The sequence below is a fragment of the Emys orbicularis genome, chromosome 15 (genome assembly GCF_028017835.1).
Source record: "Emys orbicularis isolate rEmyOrb1 chromosome 15, rEmyOrb1.hap1, whole genome shotgun sequence".
NCBI classification, from domain to species: domain Eukaryota; kingdom Metazoa; phylum Chordata; order Testudines; family Emydidae; genus Emys; species Emys orbicularis.
In genome coordinates, this window is record NC_088697.1 from 3,818,451 (window position 1) to 3,837,934 (window position 19,484).

Below are 19,484 nucleotides of genomic sequence, written 5' to 3' on the forward strand. Positions count from 1 at the left end.
TCAGTGAGTGACACAGCCTGGATTCTGAAATCGTAGGTGAATAATATTTACCTTTGCTGATATAAATTTTACTCCCAAGCTCCCTACAAAATATGGCTTTGTAAAATGTATTGCTTTGCAATTCACAAACACTGAGAATTTTACACCAAGAATGCCATACTCTGCCTCAACCCACATCACAGTTTAAGAAGATTATTGCTAACCTGACAAATTTAAAGAAATCACTTTGGGGCATATTTTACACTTGCTCTGCTCATGGAACTCAAAGTGAATTGGAGTCCCACACATTAAACAAGCATATATCTCCTTTCCTATGGGTGTATCAGTAAAAATCTCAAAACAGTGTTAAAGAAACTAACAACAACAAAAAAGTCTCCCTGTCAACTAAAACACAACCTATGTTATTTTACTGATATTCTATTTTAAAATAAAGCGTATTTTATTTTTCCTAGTTCCAATATCAGACTTTGCAATATTTTAATCACAGCAACTATTCCTGAGCCAAAAAGGAACACAAAAAAGCCCAAGAATGAAAAGATGATGTCTCTACAGTTGTGGAACAGCAGCATGCAACAGGTAGACAACACATCAGCTTTATTAAAATTCTCAGTCATTCAAAATTTAAATTAAATGGAGTTGAGTCATTAAAACTGTTTTTATATATTTACAGTATTCTTAAATTTTTAAATCTTATTTTTAGGTAAACATTATTTGACAGGGTCAGCTTTTAAATCTAAAAGCTGGGTATTTTTGCAAATCTGTTTTGTTTTTCCCTCTCTGAATGTTAATTGAGTATCACACTACATAAATCCCAGCAGTGATATTAGTCAGTGCTCTGGGCAATATAAAGTATGCCTTACTAAGCCCAAACTGATTACATACCTGTGTGTCAATATACACCTTCAAGGCAAGGAGGTTGATTGACCCCTATATATATATATATATAAAACCCTTCTGCCCCTCTGAGTTGGCAGGAACAAGGGCCGGGTTCAGTATCTAGGGGTTCCGTTTCAATAACGCAATGCAAAACCGGCTCAAGCCCCCACCCAGTGACCTGGGACAATTACATACCACCCCCTGGGCACCTCTAGGAGGCAATACTTCCCCTCTCGCAAGCACGGAGTCTGAGTGTAGCAAAAGCCTTTTAATAAAGGAGGGAAACAATGCAGCATTATGTTGGGGAAACACCACAAACAGGATTCAGAACACAAACCATGAGCAAAAGACCCACCTCCAAGTAAGTTTGGCAGTGTCCTTTTCCCCTCAGGGTCTTAAGTCCAATCACCCCAAAGTCCAACAACCCCAAAGTCTCTGTCCCTGGTCAGTGCCGCCCCAGAATTCAAAAGTTTATCTGCAGAGTTTTACACCCCCAGCCTGGGTGGAAATGGGGGGGGCACACGGGATGTTAAGGGGCACCTTACGTGGTCTGAGGCCGACTGCCCCACCTCTCTGTGGAGTTCTGCTGCAGCCTTTACCATGAATGGCTCCGCTCTACCAGCCGCGCCGCTCCGCTCCGCTCCTCCAGCCGTCCCCGCAAACTGCTCCACTCTGCTCCCCGTTCCGTGGGCCGCTCCAACCGTCCCACAAACTGCTCAGCTCTGCCAGCCGCTCCACTCCACCAGCCATCCCATGAACCGCTCCAGCTGCCCCCGCAAATGGCTCAGCTCCGCTCGCTGTTCCATGGGCCGCTCCAATCATCCCACAAACTGCTCGGCTCTGCCAGCTGCTTAGCAATATATCTTCAGGCTCCCCCACTGGTTAACACAGTACTCAGTGATCTCAGCTCAGCAATTTTAGTGGTTTCAGCTTGTAGTAGGGGAGCCCCAGTACTGGTATACCATTGGCCCAAAGTGAATTCAGTTCAGCAACTTCTAGCTAGACTCGTAATGGAAGCAAACTTAGCTCTGCTATTCAACAGTAGAGAGAGGGGATAGTGCAATTGGTGTTCCAGGCCCTCAAAAGGGGCCCATACCATCAGGTACATATACCTGTCCCCAACCTCTCTCAATTCACTGGGTTTTGTAACCCATGCCCCTTGTCTAGCGAATGCTACTTAGTTACTGGTGAGTCCCTCTGTCATACAACAGTTCCACTGGCCTTGATTCACAGAATCAGGGTAACAACACTTTATTCTTCCTGCCCCAATAACAGAAAAACTGGGGATCCACACCAGCCAAAGTAACCACTTTCAGTTGTTGTTGTCCCAGGCTAGGCGGGTGGGTGTGCCTATGCAAACAAGATCAGCCCCTGAAGTTCTTTTCCACCCTCGCCATAATTCACCACCAGATGTCAGGGTAGAGCTTATCCTGACTCTGCTTACATCTATCTATCTATCTATCTATCTATCTATCTATCTATCTATCTATCTATCTATCTATCTATCTATCTATCTATCTATCTATCTATCTATCTATCTATCCTTCAAGCCTTAGGGGGTGGACAAACTCCTATATCCTTCAGAGTTTGTCTGGTTGGCAAGATAGAAGTGCCAAGCTCTCTAGAGCTGGTGGTGTGCACACCAATTTTCACAATAACCAAGACATATGCCAATATTCCCTCTTTCGCAATTCTCCACCAAAATGTTATACCAAGAAAATAAAAACCAGCAGGATCTTATTAAAGGGGATAAGGCAAAATGCCACGTTTATTGTGAGTAAGCAATCCGTTATAGCTGTAACATCTCATTCACTTACACACACAAGTTCTACAAAGTTGTTATAGTTCCCAGCCTAGGAGTTGCTCATGCCAAGTCACTGGCCAGGTGGCCTGGACACGAGGGTGGAGCAGGATCTTGTCAGATGCGCATCCGATGCTCCTGGTGGTTGGAGGAATCCTGGAGACCAATGAGGCCTAATCAGCCTGGTGGGGGTCACAATAGCCCCACATGAGTAAACCAGGCCCGTAAAGATGAACGGCATCCAGACCATAGCTTTGGTGGACTCTGGAAGTGCTGTCACATTGGTCTCAGGGAAGTTAGTGGGGCAAGACCAACTGAGCCGGGCCAAGAGCACCGGAATGACATGTGTCCATGGCACAGTAAATTTCTACCCCACAATTCCAATATGGATTGAGAGCCAGGGAATCACTACCAAGTTGACTGTAGGGGTGGACCCCAAGCTCCCCTACCCAGTCTTAATTGGCAGGGACTTTCCTGGGTTCGAGAGCCTACTCCCAAGTTAGGGGAGGGAAGTAAACCCTGAGCAGAGTTTGAGGTGCCCATGGATGGCCCTACCACAATTTTTGCTGGGTTCCCCCAGAGTTATTTTCACCCCCCGGGAAGTCCCGGAAATCCAGACGTGAAAGGAAGGCAGACAAAAGATTAGGAACCAGGATTTTGGTGGCAAACCAGAGAGCTGCCCTGGTTGGGAGGAGGCCCTCTGCAGACCCAGAGATGGCCCCCAGCAAGAGCGGAACCCCCCCCTAGAGGAGGAGGGGAGCCCAATCCAATAGAATCAGGCCAGATCGGTCCTGCACGCAAATGTTTTGGGCAGGACCAAGCCAATGATCCCCTGTATGTGAATGTGAGGGAGGAGGTAGTAGAGGTAAATGGCGTGCCAGTAGAAGGGAAAACCAAAGGCCCAGGGTCATACTATATAATCAAGCAGGATCTGTTGTACCGGGTTGTCAGGGTTCCTTCCCCACTCTGAACTCTGGGATACAGATGTGGGGACCCACATGAAAGACCCCCTAAGCTTATTTTTACCAGCTTAGGTTAAAAACATTCCCAAGGCACAAATTCCACCTTGTCCTTGAACAGTATACTGGCACCACCAAGTGATTTAGACAAAGAATCAGGAAAAGGACCACTTGGAGTCCTATTCCCCCAAAATATTCCCCCAAGCCCTACACCCTTTCCTGGGGAAGGCTTGAGAATAATAACCTCACCAATTGGTACAGGTGAACACAGACCCAAACCCTTGGATCTTAAGAACAATGAAAAATCAATCAGGTTTTAAAATAAATTCTTCTTTTAAGAAAAGATAAAAGAATCACCTCTGTAAAATCAGGATGGATGATAACTTTACAGGGTAACAAAAAGATTCAAAACACAGAGGATTTCCCCTCCAGGCAAAATTTTAAAGTTACAAAAACAGGGATAAACCTCCCTCTTAGCACAGGGAAAATTCACAAGCTAAAACAAAAGATACTCTAACGCATTTCCTTGCTATTACTTACTATTTTTGTAATATTAGATGTATCATTTCAGTGGGAGCTGGATTACTTGCTTGGTCTCTCCCTTTGTCTCCGGGGAGAACACACACAGAGCACCAAAACAAAGCCTTTCCCCCCTACCCCCAGATTTGAAAGTATCTTCTTTCCCCATTGATCCTTCTGGTCAGGTGCCAACCAGGTTATCTGAGCTTCTTAACCCTTTACAGGTAAGGAGGGATTTTATGCTACCCTTAGCTGTATGCTTATGAAATGGGTAGTGCCAATTCAGATGGAAGTAGTAGAATAGCTCTTGGTGCCACGGAAGCACGCAAGGGCTGTATTAGAGTTAGCTCACAGTCATCTGTTTGGGGGACATTTAGGAGCAGACAAGACCCTGGATAGAGTCCAGGAGGTTCTACTGGCTGGGAGTATGGGCAGAAGTCCAGCACTATTGCACTTCCTGCCTAGAGTGCCAGCTGCATAGCCCCCGACCTCAGTTAAGGGCCCCATTGGTACCCTTGTCTATAATTGAAGTTCCATTTGAAAGGATAGCAATGGATCTAGTGGGCCCACTAGAAAGAACAGCCCGGGGCCACCAAAGCATACTTGTCATCCTGGACTACGCTACACAGTACCCTGAAGCCATTCCTTTAAGAAACCCCACATCCAAGGCAATCGCAAAAGAACTGGTGCAAGTTTTTGCTAGGGTAGGCATCCCTAAGGAGATCCTGACAGATCAAGGGACTCCCTTCATGTAAAGAGTAATGACAGACTTATGTACCCTGCTCTGCATCCAAGCCTTGCAGACCTAGGTCTATCATCCCCAAACAGATGGTCTGGTTGAGCAATTTAACCGCACTCTCAAGAGTATGATCCGAAAGGTGGTGGCCCAAGATGGAAAAGACTGGGATACCCTCCTACCATACCTGATGTTTGCAATACGAGAAGTTCTCCAAGCATCTACTGGATTCTCCCCCTTCGAGCTACTGTATGGACGCCACCCACGTGGCATATTAGACATCACGAAGGAGGAATGGGAGGAACAACCCAACCCGGGGAAGAACATCATTGCACACATGGCCCAGATGAGAGAATGAATAGCCCAAGTGACCCCCATAGTCCGAGAGTGTTTGGAGAAAGCACAAGAGGCCCAACAAACCTACTACAATCATCAGGCAAAAACACGGAAATTTCAACCAGGAGAATGGGTGCTGGTGCTGGTACCAACAACAAAAAGCAAGCTCCTGGCCAGTTGGCGTGGACCCTATGAGATCATGGCAGCTGTTGGGGAGGTGAATTATAAGGTGAAGCAGCCAGACCGCCGAAGGCCAGAGCAGATATACCACTTCAACTTACTTAAACCCTGAATCGATCGGGAGACGTGCCTGGCCGTCCTGCCGGCTCCATCCCAGGCAGATGGCCCCAGAACAATGAACAGAGGTCGTCAAAATGATCCAGCGGAACCAAGACGTGTTCTCCACACAACCAGGATGTACAACGCTGATCCAACACCACATTGTCACCTGTCCCGGAGCAAGGGTGACGATAAAACCATAGGTTTCAGATTAGCAGCCGTGTTAGTCTGTATCCGCAAAAAGAACAGGAGTACTTGTGGCACCTTAGAGACTAACAAATTTATTAGAGCATAAGCTTTCGTGGGCTACAGCCCACTTCTTCGGATGCATATAGAGTGGAACATATATTGAGGAGATATATATACACACATACAGAGAGCATGAACAGGTGGGAGTTGTCTTACCAACTCTGAGAGGCCAATTAAGTAAGAGGGGAAAAAAAACGTTTGAAGTGATAATCAAGATAGCCCAGTACAGACAGTTTGATAAGAAGTGTGAGAATACTTACAAGGGGAGATAGATTCAATGTTTGTAATGGCTCAGCCATTCCCAGTCCTTATTCAATCCTAAATTGATTGTATCAAGTTTGCATATCAATTCCAGCTCAGCAGTCTCTCGTTGGAGTGTGTTTTTGAAGTCACATAAATACCACCCTATACCGGAAACCTACTGACCGCTACACTTACCTACATGCCTCCAGCTTCCATCCAGGACACACCACACGATCCATTGTCTACAGCCAAGCTCTAAGATACAACCGCATTTGCTCCAATCCCTCAGACAGAGACAAGCACCTACAAGATCTCTATCAAGCATTCTTAAAACTACAATACCCACCTGCTGAAGTGAAAAAACAGATTGACAGAGCCAGACGAGTACCCAGATGTCACCTCCTACAAGACAGGCCCAACAAAGAAAATAACAGAACACTACTAGCTGTCACCTTCAGCCCCCAACTAAAACCTCTCCAGCGCATCATCAAAGATCTACAACCTATCCTGAAAGATGATCCCTCACTCTCACAGATCTTGGGAGACAGACCTGTCCTCGCTTACAGACAACCCCCCAACCTAAAGCAAATACTCACCAGCAACCACACATCACTGAACAAAAACACTGACCCAGGAACCTATCCTTGTAACAAAGCCCGATGCCAACTCTGTCCACATATCTATTCAATTTACATCATCATAGGACCTAATCACATCAGCCATACCATCAGGGGCTCGTTCACATGCACATCTACCAATGTGATATATGCCATCATGTGCCAGCAATGCCCCTCTGCCATGTACATTGGCCAAACCGGACAGTCTCTACGCAAAAGAATTAATGAACACAAATCTGACATCAGGAATCATAATAGTCAAAAACCAGTGGGAGAACACTTTAACCTGTCTGGTCATTCAATGACAGACCTGCGGGTGGCTATTTTACAACAGAAAAACTTCAAAAACAGATTCCAACGAGAGACTGCTGAGCTGGAATTGATATGCAAACTAGATACAATCAATTTAGGATTGAATAAGGACTGGGAATGGCTGAGCCATTACAAACATTGAATCTATCTCCCCTTGTAAGTATTCTCACACTTCTTATCAAACTGTCTGTACTGGGCTATCTTGATTATCACTTCAAAAGTTTTTTGTTTTTTTCTCTTACTTAATTGGCCTCTCAGAGTTGGTAAGACAACTCCCACCTGTTCATGCTCTCTGTATGTGTGTATATATATCTCCTCAATATATGTTCCATTCTATATGCATCCGAAGAAGTGGGCTGTAGCCCACGAAAGCTTATGCTCTAATAAATTTGTTAGTCTCTAAGGTGCCACAAGTACTCCTGTTCTTTTTGCGGATAAAACCATATTGCATACCAGAGGCAAAAAGAGAAGAAATTAGGGCAGAAGTAAGGAAGATGCTGGAACTTGGGGTGATTGAGGAATCACGCAGCCAGTGGTCCAGCCCTCTTGTCTTGGTCCCCAAGCCTGCTGGCAACCTGAGGTTTTGTAATGACTTCCGGAAGTTAAACAAGGTATCCCAATTTGATGCCTACCCGATACAACGTGTTGATGAGCTGGTGGATCAGTTAGGCAAGGCCCGATACTTGACCACCTTGGACTTGACAAAAGGCTACTGGCAGAGGATGCCAAGGAAAAAAACGCTTTCTCTACACCCGACAGCCTCTTCCAATATACCGTCCTCCCTTTTGGGCTCCATGGGGCCCTCGCAACTTTCCAACGATTGATGGACAGATTACTTCGACCCCATGCCAAGTATGCTTCTGCCTATTTAGATGATGTGGTAATCCATAGCCCTGACTAGGAGATGCTCCTGGGGAAAGTGGAAGCAGTACTAGATACTCTCAGACAGGCTGGCCTCACCGCTAACCCATCCAAATGTGCAATAGGGCTAGCCGAGGCCAGATACCTCGGGTATGTAGTCGGAAGGGGCCTGGTGAAGCCCCAATGGAACAAAGTAAAGGCAATACAGGAATGGCCCCGCCCGATCTCCAAGAAGCAAGTCAGAGCATTCTTAGGGATAGTGGGGTACTATCGCCGGTTCATCCCTCACTTCGCCACAAGGGCAGCGCCTCTGATGGACCTGATAAGAGCTTGGGGCCCAGAGATAGTTAAGTGGACCAAGGTGACAGAAGAAGCTTTCACAGACCTAAGGACGGCCCTTTGCAGCCATCCAGTGCTCATAGCCCCAGATTTCACAAAGGAATTCATCCTACAGACAGACACCTCGGAGGTAGGACTTGGGGCCGTCCTTTCACAGATGGTGGGGGATGAGGAGCACCCGATCCTTTACCTCAGCTGAAAGCTCCTGCCCAAGGAGCAACAGTACACCGTAGCAGAAAAGGAATGCCTAGCGATTAAATGGGCCATGGAGATTCTACGGTACTACCTGCTTGGGCGGCAGTTCACACTTGTGACAGACCACGCCCCACTCCAATGGATGCAGATGAACAAGGAGAGGAATGCACGAGTGACTCGATAGTTCCTATCCCTACAACCTTTCCACTTCCGGATACAGCATAGAGCCGGAAGCCAACACGGCAACGTGGATAGCCTGTCACAACAGCACTGTCTCTCGTCCCAAGTAGCCCAACCCCGTGGTGTTGAGCAGGGGTGGGGATATGTGATACAGGAGGGCCAGGGAGCAGTTGGAGAATGGTAGATGGGAAATATATAAGCCCTAGGCTAATTAAGACGTGGTTCCCTGACTAGGGAGGGTTGCTACAGGTTAATTGGAGCACGTGGAGTCAATTAAGGCCCTTCCAGGAACCTAATAAAACCTCCTGCTTCAGGCAGTCAGAGGAGAAGGAGGAAGGAGAGAGGACTGGTGCTTGGAGGTGTGTTGTGAGATTGGAAAGACCAGAGAACTGAAGTAAGGGAAACCCTGCCCCAGCAGGGCAGGGAGACTTCCCCCCGCCCAGCATCTAAGGACTAAGGGTAACCCCACCCAAGGGGGAAGAGGGTAAGAAACCTGCAGGGGTTGAGAGGGGCTGGGACTCAGATCGAGGAGCAAACCCAGACCCCTCCCCCACTTCCCTCCTCTACCACCTTCCCTGGCCATTAGCGGAGCCCTCGGTATCCAAGAACAGGGGCAAGGGGTGGCATCTTAGCCCCCCCACCAAGAAAAGCGCAGGACCCACCAGATGAACATCGGCCATCTTGTCACATTAGTATGTCCCCATTTACATGTATAATATGGATGGTTCGGTTTCCTATATTGCCTTTTGTCTGTTTTAAGAACCGTGTTACTTTTTTACCTTTTAGTAGGTAATTGTGAGTTCCTGCCACTCAATACCAAGATTGACAGAAAACTTGGTCAGATCAGTGCCCACAGTAAGCTGGGACTTTTCTGGCTGTGGCAAATAATAAGTGTGGTTATTGGTAAACACAGTACTCACATTGCATTTACATTTGACTACTGGTGGTTTGCTAACACTTCCATCTTCCCAAAACACGTTTTCCCCAAGAATTAACATATACACATTGCCCATTATACAATACTTTGGGCTCATTATCTAACTCATCCCACATACATGATCCTAGGCCAGGTCTACACCCAGCCGCTAGTTCGGCGGCTGGGAATCGAAGTTCTGGGTTCGATTTATCGCGTCTGGTCTGGATGCGATAAATCGATCCCGGAAGCGCTCGCCGTCGACTGCGGTACTCCAGCTCGGCGAGAGGAGTACCGCGGAGTCGACGGGGAGCCTGCCTGCCGCGTGTGGACCGCATCTGAACCGCGGTAAGTTCGAACTAAGGTATGTCGACTTCAGCTACGTTATTCACGTAGCTGAAGTTGCGTACCTTAGTTCGAATTTGGGGGGTAGTGTAGACCAGGCCCTAGTGATATGTCTTTACTACAGGGCTCTGGAGCAACAGGCAAGGACAAGCGCACCCACCTTTTGAGGAGTCCACTCGGTACAACCTCTGGTGTCCAATAGCTTCCCTCCCTCCCCAGCCCGCTGGCTCGAGGTCCGGGGTAGCCAGAAGGATCCCATGTGCAATATGAGGAGTGGGCTAACTTTCCATAGCTTTGCTTCCAGAGCCTGTTGGTGTGCGATTTTAACAATAATTTCCCTGGGGGGAGGGATAGCTCAGTGGTTTGAGCATTGGCCTGCTAAACCCAGGGTTGTGAGCTCAATCCATGAGGGGGCCACTTAGGGATCTGGGGCAAAATCAGTATTTGGTCCTGCTAGTGAAGGCAGGGGGCTGGACTCAATGACCTTTCAAGGTCCCTTCCAGTTCTAGGAGATAGGATATCTCCATTATAATCTAATCTTAAAGGTCTGGCCTTACTATGCTAGAAACATACTGCATCTATTCATACTGATAAGTATCAAACAGTGACCTTTTTCTTTGCTTTAGCAAGTGTAACAAAACCTTGGTATTTCCTGATATTACCCAAAACATTTTGTGTTCTAAGGTGGACAAAGCAAGTATCTGCATTTCAGTACATCCCATAGTTATAGCAGTATGGTTTTTCATTTCCATTTGTTTCTGTATTAGGCTGTCCTGTAGCTGGGACAGAGAGCTTAAGGTATTCTTAGTTACCTTCAGGTCTACAGTATTTAGAATTCCCGCTCCAAAACCAATTCCTCCTAATATGGTGTCTGCTACCTGAGGATGTTTCCCTGTTAACGGACTGGCATCCCTTGACCTCCACCCTTCTGCAACATTGGCTTCTGTAAATACAGTTAAAATGCTTATTAATTCTTTTCTGCCTAATGCAGTAGTTTTTCATACACAACAGTGCTAGCAACAAGACAAACACCACAAGACAAAACATAGAACACAAAACACAATTTCGATTGTGACAGCAAATTCATGGTATTTTGGGTTGCTCTTCAGCTGGTATCAGTTTTTCCTGATTTTCTGAAAGCCAAAAAGAACTTGTTTCTACCCCTTTTGGGGTGGCAGATTATTGCTTAAAATATTCCTTTCTTTTACAAATACCCTTGCTGATTGCAGGCAAAACAGAGGAATTACCCCCATATTTTCCTGTGTTTGTTCTATAGGCAGGCCAGGTTTCAATGGCTTCTATCTTTATTAGTTAGGTAATTTGCATTAACACAGATGCTTTCTGGCTTGCTTTTGGATCCAAAGCCATCAGCAGCTCAGAGACTCTATCTTAAAAGGGACACAATCAACTTTCACCAGAGTTCTGATTACTTTTTACTTTTAACTCCTGCTTCCAAACCACACAGCCATCTGAAAGAGAAAACACAACCTATTGTGGCTCCCTTTGGAGCCCTCATAGGATTTTAATTAAGTATCATGGTATGTTTGCATTTCTTTTACACCTTCTACAATATACACTGCACATGTTCTGGGGAAAATGCATGTTCCTTCCATAGTTTAACTTCCATAACATTATCCATATCAATTTTTACATAAGGTGTAACTGTTTCTTTTGTGCTCAGAGTTTTCAAGGACCTTTATTAAAGTGACAGTCTGCTTACTCAGAGCCACCTTAGGTTCAGTGTTCCTAATATTGCTTCTTTTTGTTTTGTGCACCTCACCCCTTCTCTTGCTTCAGAGGGGCATTGTCTTCCCTCCCTTAATTTCTTATTCTTTTACTACAGCTCTCATCTGCTATTTTGTTACAAAAAACAACCAACCAACTAAACAAACAAAGAATCCAGAATCTCTCCCTAGTCTCCGGATTTTGACTGCTCTGCTGCAGCCGCGACTTTGGTCTTTATTTAAAAACATTTTAAATTTGGTAAAGCATCGAGTTACCCCTTAAGGGTTAAACGCCAAATCCCAAAGCCAAACAACACCAATTACCTGTGTCTGGCAAAAAGGTCTGTCAGTTTTGCAACTTTGAATTAAAGAGTCAAATGGATTTTTAGTGGCATTATTAAAAACAAAACAAAACCAATTGGTCCTTAGAAGCTGACATATTTTACTCAATATATCAATACACCGACATATATTATTTTAACGTCCCTTACACTGCTTTAATTTTTACACAGCTGTCCATAGATTACATTTGTATACATTTGGGGGCAGTTAAATTCCAATAGAAACCCCATATGTTCTTTTAGCGAATTTGACTAAATTGTCCATAGTCAAATGATTTCAATCCGATTGTCTCTTTGCCTGGCTTATTTACAGACATTCCTTTGGAAAAGGGCCCATTTCCCCTTCAGAACGGCTGCAAAGAAACCAAGAATTCTTTTTCTCTAACACTTTTCCTTTTTAACATTTTCACAAAGTTTAACTGCTTAATTCCCTCCAGCCTCTACAGAGTTAACTTCTCACTCTCTTTCCTTAAATCACTTGCTTATCTCCCAAAATGACACTTTCATCAACTCAGATTTTACCATTTCAAGTATTGTCCCAGGGATCTGAATTCCCCAGGCCTGGACTCACTTACTCCTTTCCTTACTCCTGCCACTATGCCCTCAGGGCTTCCAACCTACTTTCCAATTTCTTTATCTGTTGCCTGCCTGCTTGTCTGGGCCTGATCCTGCTTTCCTCACTGAACCGTCCCTTTCCATGGGCACAGGCAGGGGCGGCAGGTTATATGGGCTCATGGTGCCCGAGCACCAGGAATATTCAAGGCTGGGGGCTGTGCTCCACCAATAACTGGAGCTGGGTTTCTCCCCTGGACCTGCCTGGAGCGGGCACCGGCCCCTGCCACCACACCCCCCCGCCCCAGAGCGTCCCCCCCCGCCCAGTAGCGTAGCTGGGGGGGAGCGGCCGCTCCCCTCTGTGCACATTTTCCAAATGCGGCGCCTTTCCAGTTTCCAGGCAGCCAGCACTGGGCTCTGGACTCGAAGTCTGGAGCCGGGTTTTGTGTGTGGCCGCTGGCTGGCTCTGGGCTCCGCACCGCCCCCCCTCCCCCGCATTCCCAGCCCTGCTCGCTAGCTCCGGGGCTGCAGGCAGCGTCGGCTGGTTGCCGGTGTGACGACACGTATAGAAACCCTCCCGTTTTGCAACTGGGTGCGGTTTCCGCCAGCAACGTGACCATCTGGGCTACTTGCTACCGCCTGGTCCATGGGGTTGCGAATCAGGAGGGATGGGGTTTGTGGTCAAAAACACTCACAATCTGCTTCCTCCTGGCTAATGTGCCAAATTGACCTATTGGATGATTGAGGCACGCTGTTTCACTTCTTTGTGTGTGAATCCGTGAAAAGGGAGGTAAAGTTTGGGGGTACGGAGCATACTCCTGAGCCCAAGGTGATACCAGAGTGGCCCCTTTGATCGATCTGCTTTCTGCTGGCTAATGTGCCAAATTGACCTATTGGATGATTGAGGTGCGCTGTTTCACTTTTTTGTGTGTGAATCTGTAAAAAGGGAGGTAAAGTTTGGGGGTACGGAGCATACCCCTGAGCCCAAGGTGATACCAGAGTGGCCCCTTTGATCGATCTGCTTCCTCTTGGCTAATGTGCCAAATTGATCAATTGGACAATTGAGGCACGCTGTTTCACTTTTGTGTGTGTGAATCCGTGGAAAGAGAGGTAAAGTTTGGGGGTACGGAGCATGCCCCTGAGCCCAAGGTGATACCAGAGTGGCCCCTTTGATCGATCTGCTTCCTCCTGGCTAGCATGCCCCTGAGCCCAAGGTGATACCAGAATGGCCACTTTCATTTTTTTCACTGGCTCCCTCTTTGCTTATTTCCAATGACTTGGCTGCCCATGCACCTGTCACTGGTCCAGGGATATGGTTGCGAATCAGGAGGGATGGGGTTTGTGGTCGAAAACACTCACGATCTGCTTCCTCCTGGCTAATGTGCCAAATTGATCTATTGGATGATTGAGGCACGCTGTTTCACTTTTTTGTGTGTGAATCCGTGAAAAGCGAGGTAAGGTTTGGGGGTACAGAGCATGCCCCTGAGCCCAAGGTGATAGCAGAGTGGCCCCTTTGATTTTTTCCCCTTGGCTTCTTCCTTGCTTATTTCCAGTGACTTGGCTGCCAATGAACCTGTCACTGGACCAGGGATATGGTTGTGAACCAGGAGGGATGGGGTTTGTGGTCAAAAACACTCAAAATCTGCTTCCTCCTGGCTAATGTGCCAAAATGACCTATTGGATGATTGAGGCATGCTGTTTCACTTTTTTGTGTGTGAATCCGTGAAAAGGGAGGTAAAGTTTGGGGGTACAGAGCATGCCCCTGAGCCCAAGGTGATACCAGAGTGGCCCCTTTGATCGATCTGCTTCCTCTTGGCTAATGTGCCAAATTGATCTAGTGGACAATTGAGGCACGCTGTTTCACTTTTTTGTGTGTGAATCCATGAAAAGAGAGGTAAAGTTTGGGGGTACGGAGCATGCCCCTGAGCCCGAGGTGATGCCAGAGTGGCCCCTTTGATTGATCTGCTTCCTCCTTGCTAGCATGCCCCTGAGCCCAAGGGTGATACCAGAATGGCCACTTTCATTTTTTTCACTGGCTTCCTCCTTGCTTATTTCCAATGACATGGCTGCTCATGCACCTGTCACTGGTCCATGGGGTTGCGAATCAGGAGGGATGGGGTTTGTGGTAAAAAACACTCATGATCTGCTTCCTCCTGGCTAATGTGGTTGGGGTACGGAGCATGCCCCTGAGCCCAAGGGGATACCAGTGTCCCCTTTGATTGATCTGCTTCCTCCTGGCTAGCATGCCCCTGAGCCCAAGGTGATACCAGAATGGCCACTTTCACTTTTTTCACTGGCTTCCTCCTTGCTTATTTCCAATGACTTGGCTGCTCATGCACATGTCACTGGTCCATGGAGTTGCGAATCAGGAGGGATGGGGTTTGTGGTCAAAAACACTCACGACCTGCTTCCTCCTGGCTAATGTGACAAATTGATCTATTGTTCGATTGCTATATCCTGAATAGTGGTGACTGGGAATGGGGGGGGGGGGAGTGTAGCAGATGCCAATTTGAGGTGAATATTCTCTTGGCCAGATTCTACTGGGTTTATGGTGCTTTGTGCTATGGACTGGAGCAAAGTGGCTGGTGAATAACCAAGAATCTGGTTAATAATTATTCTCTAAATTCAGCTTTTTTCTTTCTCTCTCTCTGAATTATCACTAATTCAAAATAGTAGTGTGCAAGTTGACTGGATAATGGTAATAGCATAATCTCTTGTTAAAGCATTGTAAACCCTACTACCTGATTTTTATATTAAACACTTACTATACATAATACAATAAATCCGACAGAAACAAAACCTAGGAAAGTTTGTTTTCTGTGTCTTATTTAAAGTTTTCCAGGAATCTCCTCTTGCTTCAGAATGCCTCATGCGTCACCCATACTGTTTGCAATAGGAGTCAACCTGTGGCTTGCCTGCTGACTCTTTACTGCTTCCTGAAGAGCTGGGACCTCAATATTCATCTCAGATACTATATGCAGAAGCACAACTCTGTATATATGGGGGGAATTATTGACCTTGTGCATATGTAATGGTGTTTGGTGTTTGTAAGACAAGGTATAATAATCACTCATCCAAATTGCAATGAACTGTGGAAAAGTTCCTGTTTGGTGTGAGAGATGTTACTTATACCTAGATGCACTACCCTTCCCCACCCCCAGCCCTACGCATGCTGGCTTGGGAATATCACTGCTGTAGTGTCAGCTTTTAAGAGAGCTTCACATGCACCACTTCTAGTATTACGGTAAGTTAAAACAAGCTACAGTACATTGGGACATTAATACTCTATTACAGTGTTTGCATTAGCATATTAAAAGCAATAACACTTAACAGCAGGACATTACTAGCACACTTTTCCCCCACCGATACCTAGTAGTTGCACTGTTATCTCCCATAGCTACTTACATTGCAGCTTTTTTTGTTAAAACTAAATTGGGAAGAAAGACGACTGATTCAGAACTTGTTTAATGGTTACGTTATTGCCAAAGGGGGTAGTGGGGTGTAGGCTTGGAGGGAGGAAGGTTTCTATGATGTAGGCAATATCAGGTGTTTTATCCAAAACCAGAATATGAATGGTGCTGGTCTTCTTGGTCTTCTTATTGATAAAGGGATTGGCCTCAAATACCTGGTTGTAGAACTCTTCCATGGTGTAGTTTTCATCTTGGGTGGCCTGGTCCTACTTATATTAAAACATGTACTTTAGTCTCTGTAATTATCTGTTATAACTCTGTAGCTTTTTTTGAAGGCAGGAGTAAAATAAAAGTAGCTGCAATAGTTCCACAGTTAACTAAAACTGAAAATTTGCATAATTTAAATCAGACTCCTAATCTTAATTTTTGCTTAATAAATAAATCCATAAGAAAACTCTATTGGGAAACTGCTACAGTTTACTAGGAAAGTGCACTTCTCCTATATAGATCATAAGGATCCTATCTGTCTGAATACTGGCTGCTCTTTCTTTCTTTGATCTGCAGAATGACTGATGCTTTTCAGACATCAGTTGTGGGTACAGAAGGGTTTCATTGCATCTTCTCTCTTGGCCCCAGCTACTGTTCTCCCTCCTTGTTGCATTGATAGTTGGTGTGTGTGTGTCGCCTTTTTTTTTTAATCATATATGCTAGGGACAGTCTTGTCCTCTTCTCCTCTCCTGATGTCAGTGTAGATGCAGGCAGTGCAAAATGTACTACAGTCATATAGTATCTCAAATGCACAGCTGCATTTCAATGATCTGAGGTTTGAAGAACAATGTGGAACTAGCTATTCTTCTTCGAGTGATTGCTCCTGTGTATTCCACAGTAGGTGTGCATGCTCGCCACGTGCACCGGTGCCAGAAGTTTTTCCCTTAGCAGTACCCGTAGTTGGGGTGCACCGCTGCGACCCCTGGAGTGGCGCCTCTATAGCGCGCTATAAGGGGAGCTGTGCACTCCCCCCACCCTCAGTTCCTTCTTGCCGCCAGTGAAGGTAGTCGGAACTTTGTGCTCCAGCCTTGCTGTAGCCCTTCCAGTAGCCTTAGTAGTACTCATCTTCCCCTTAGTTGGATAACGTCTTTAGTTTGTTGCCTGGTGCGGGGCACGCCCCGTGCCCCAGGCTTCAAGTCGTGTGACTCCTGTCACAGTTCTATGCCAAGAAGCGACCCGCACACTCAATGTCTTCGCTGCTTGGGCGAGACTCACGTAACCGATCGCTGTAAGATCTGTCGGTCGTTCAAGCCTCGAACGAAATGTGAGAGAGAGATCCGGCTCCGGGCCCTGCTGATGGAATCTGCGTTGGCCACGGCACCGGCACGCTGATCGGACTTGGCACCGGGTGCCTCATCCTCGGTGCGGAGCGAGGCGCCCTCCACCAGTCGGCACCGCTCACCTGCTATGAAGCAAGGGAAGACTCAGCGGCGCCGACAAAAGGACAGGGCTGAGGCCGGACTTGCGCTGGGCAGCCCATGATCCCCCCCCCGGGACCCAGACCTCTGACTCATGCCGAGTGGAGTAGTCCGGTCCCGTCCATGCGTGCCTCTCCCGCGGTGAGAATGCCGTCGATGCTGGAGGCTGCACAGGCCGCGCATGACATCCTTTCCTTCCCGGTGCCGGGTGCGCCACCCGAGACAGGCCCCCGGTCCTGAGGGAAGTGGCCATTGGGAGCACACCAGCCCTCCCCAGCAAGAGTCAGCCCGCGCTCCGAGGACCGTGCGCCCCGTTCGCCGAGGTCCTCACATAGCTCGCGTCAGTCCTCCACTCCGATCAGACTGGCTGATTCGCCTGCACGGGAACCTCGAAGGTCCTCCACTCCCCATCGGGAGCGCAGGCACCAAGACAAGCGGCGTCGACGCTCCTCTTTGGATAGGAGCTACAGGAGCAGATTCCGACGCCATCGTTATGGATGCTCGGGCTCGAGTGCCCGCTCCACTAGACACCATAGACGGAGCTCTCCTCGGGCGTTACCAGCACCGAAGCGTCGAAGCTACGATCGCCGGGACGACTATGAGAGCAGCACTTTATTTGAGTACCGCTCCTCATCGTCGTCGAGGTCCAGATCTCGAGGTTGGCACCGGCACGACCGTAGACACTCCAGTCGCTCCTACGGCACCGTGCGGTCAATGGCGACCTCGGCCTCGGCACCCAGCCACCTGTCCCTGAGCCGCTCCAGGCCCCAAGAGCAGCCTGCACCGCTCGGCACCCAAGCCAGTCAGTGGCAAGGGGCACCGTGGCAGGGCCAATGGTGTCAATGGGCACCGTGGCCACAATTGCCTGCCCAGGCGAGACCCCGCTCGGTAGCCAGGGCGTCCCAGACCCATTCGGTGTCCCCCCCTCGACAGAGTCAGAAGTCGACGGGCACCGAACCAGTGGCACCGGGCCCAGACTCGGTCTTGGGAGTCGAACCAGCGGCACCTCCCGATGCCCTGGTAGCCGGACAGGCCCCCTCGCCGGCACCGGAGGAGACCATAGCAGCACCTCCGTCCGTTGTACAAGAGGTCTTTAAAGCTCACCAGGAGCTCCTCAAAAGGGTAGCCTCGAATCTCCAACTCTAGGCTGAGGAGATGGAGGAGCCGTCGGACACCCTTTTCAATGTTCTGTCCTCCTTGGCACCGGGCCGTGTGGCCATACCCCTTCACCAAGGTGTGGCCAACATATCGACTGCCCTGTGGCAGACCCCAGCTTCCTTGGTGCCCATCTCCAAGAAAGCAGAAAAAAAGTACTTTGTTCCGGCTAAGGGACATGAGTACCTGTACTCCCACATGGCACCTAACTCCCTGGTGGTGGAGTCAGTCAACCATTGGGAACGCCATGGCCAGCCTGCACCCACCCCCAAGGACAAAGACGCCAAGAGACTTGATTCTTTTGGCAGGAAAGTTTATTCTTCTGCGAGCTTTCAACTTTGGGTGGTGCTAAAATTTGCCATATTATGATGGTCTCTTCATATAGTGGTAGAAAGACATACAATATTTGTGGTGTATTAGGGCATTGCTCTCAACCAGGAGTGCACGTACCACTGGGGGTACGCAGAGGTCTTCCAGGGGGCACATTAAATCATCTAGATATTTGCCTAGTTTTAAAACAGGCTACAGAAAGCAGTAGCAAAGTCAGTACAAACTAAAATTTCATACAGATAGTGACTTGCTTATACTTATTTATATGCTATACACTGAAAAATAAGTACAATATTTATATTCCAATTGATTTACTTTAGAATTATATGGTAAAATGAGAAAGTAAGCAATTTTTCAATAATAGTGTGCTGTGACACTTTTGTATTTTTATGTCTGATTTTGTTAGCAAGTAGTCTTTAAGTGAGGCAAAACTTGGGGGTATGCAAGACAAATCAGACTCCTGAAAGGGATAAAATAGTCTGGAAAGGTTGAGTGCCACTGTGCTGGGTGATAGAGTTTATTTCTTTACTGAGTGTGGCATGTCTGGTCGTGGCAAGGCATAGTTCAGTTAAATCATATTGCACATATATTTTGATGCGTAGTTGAGGGACACTTGCTTTATTTCTGACACAATCTATAAAAAGTATAATGATTAAAGTTAAAAATGAACTTTAGTTTCTTCTTCGGGCATGTGTCTGTATGAATCCCACTGTAGGTGCATATGTGCCTTGTGAGTGAGGTCAGGT

The 19,484-nt window shown here is 47.2% G+C and overlaps 1 protein-coding gene across 1 annotated transcript in view; it reads right to left on the reverse strand.

The window, feature by feature from the left end:
- Window positions 1–19,484, reverse strand: part of LOC135889362 (zinc finger protein 208-like) — a 510,343-nt gene that overhangs the window by 37,494 nt on the left and 453,365 nt on the right. Inside the window, exon 7 of the mRNA XM_065417226.1 lies at window positions 204–247. Within this exon, the coding sequence (XP_065273298.1) occupies window positions 204–247 (44 nt within the window). The remainder of the gene's footprint in view (window positions 1–203; window positions 248–19,484) is intronic.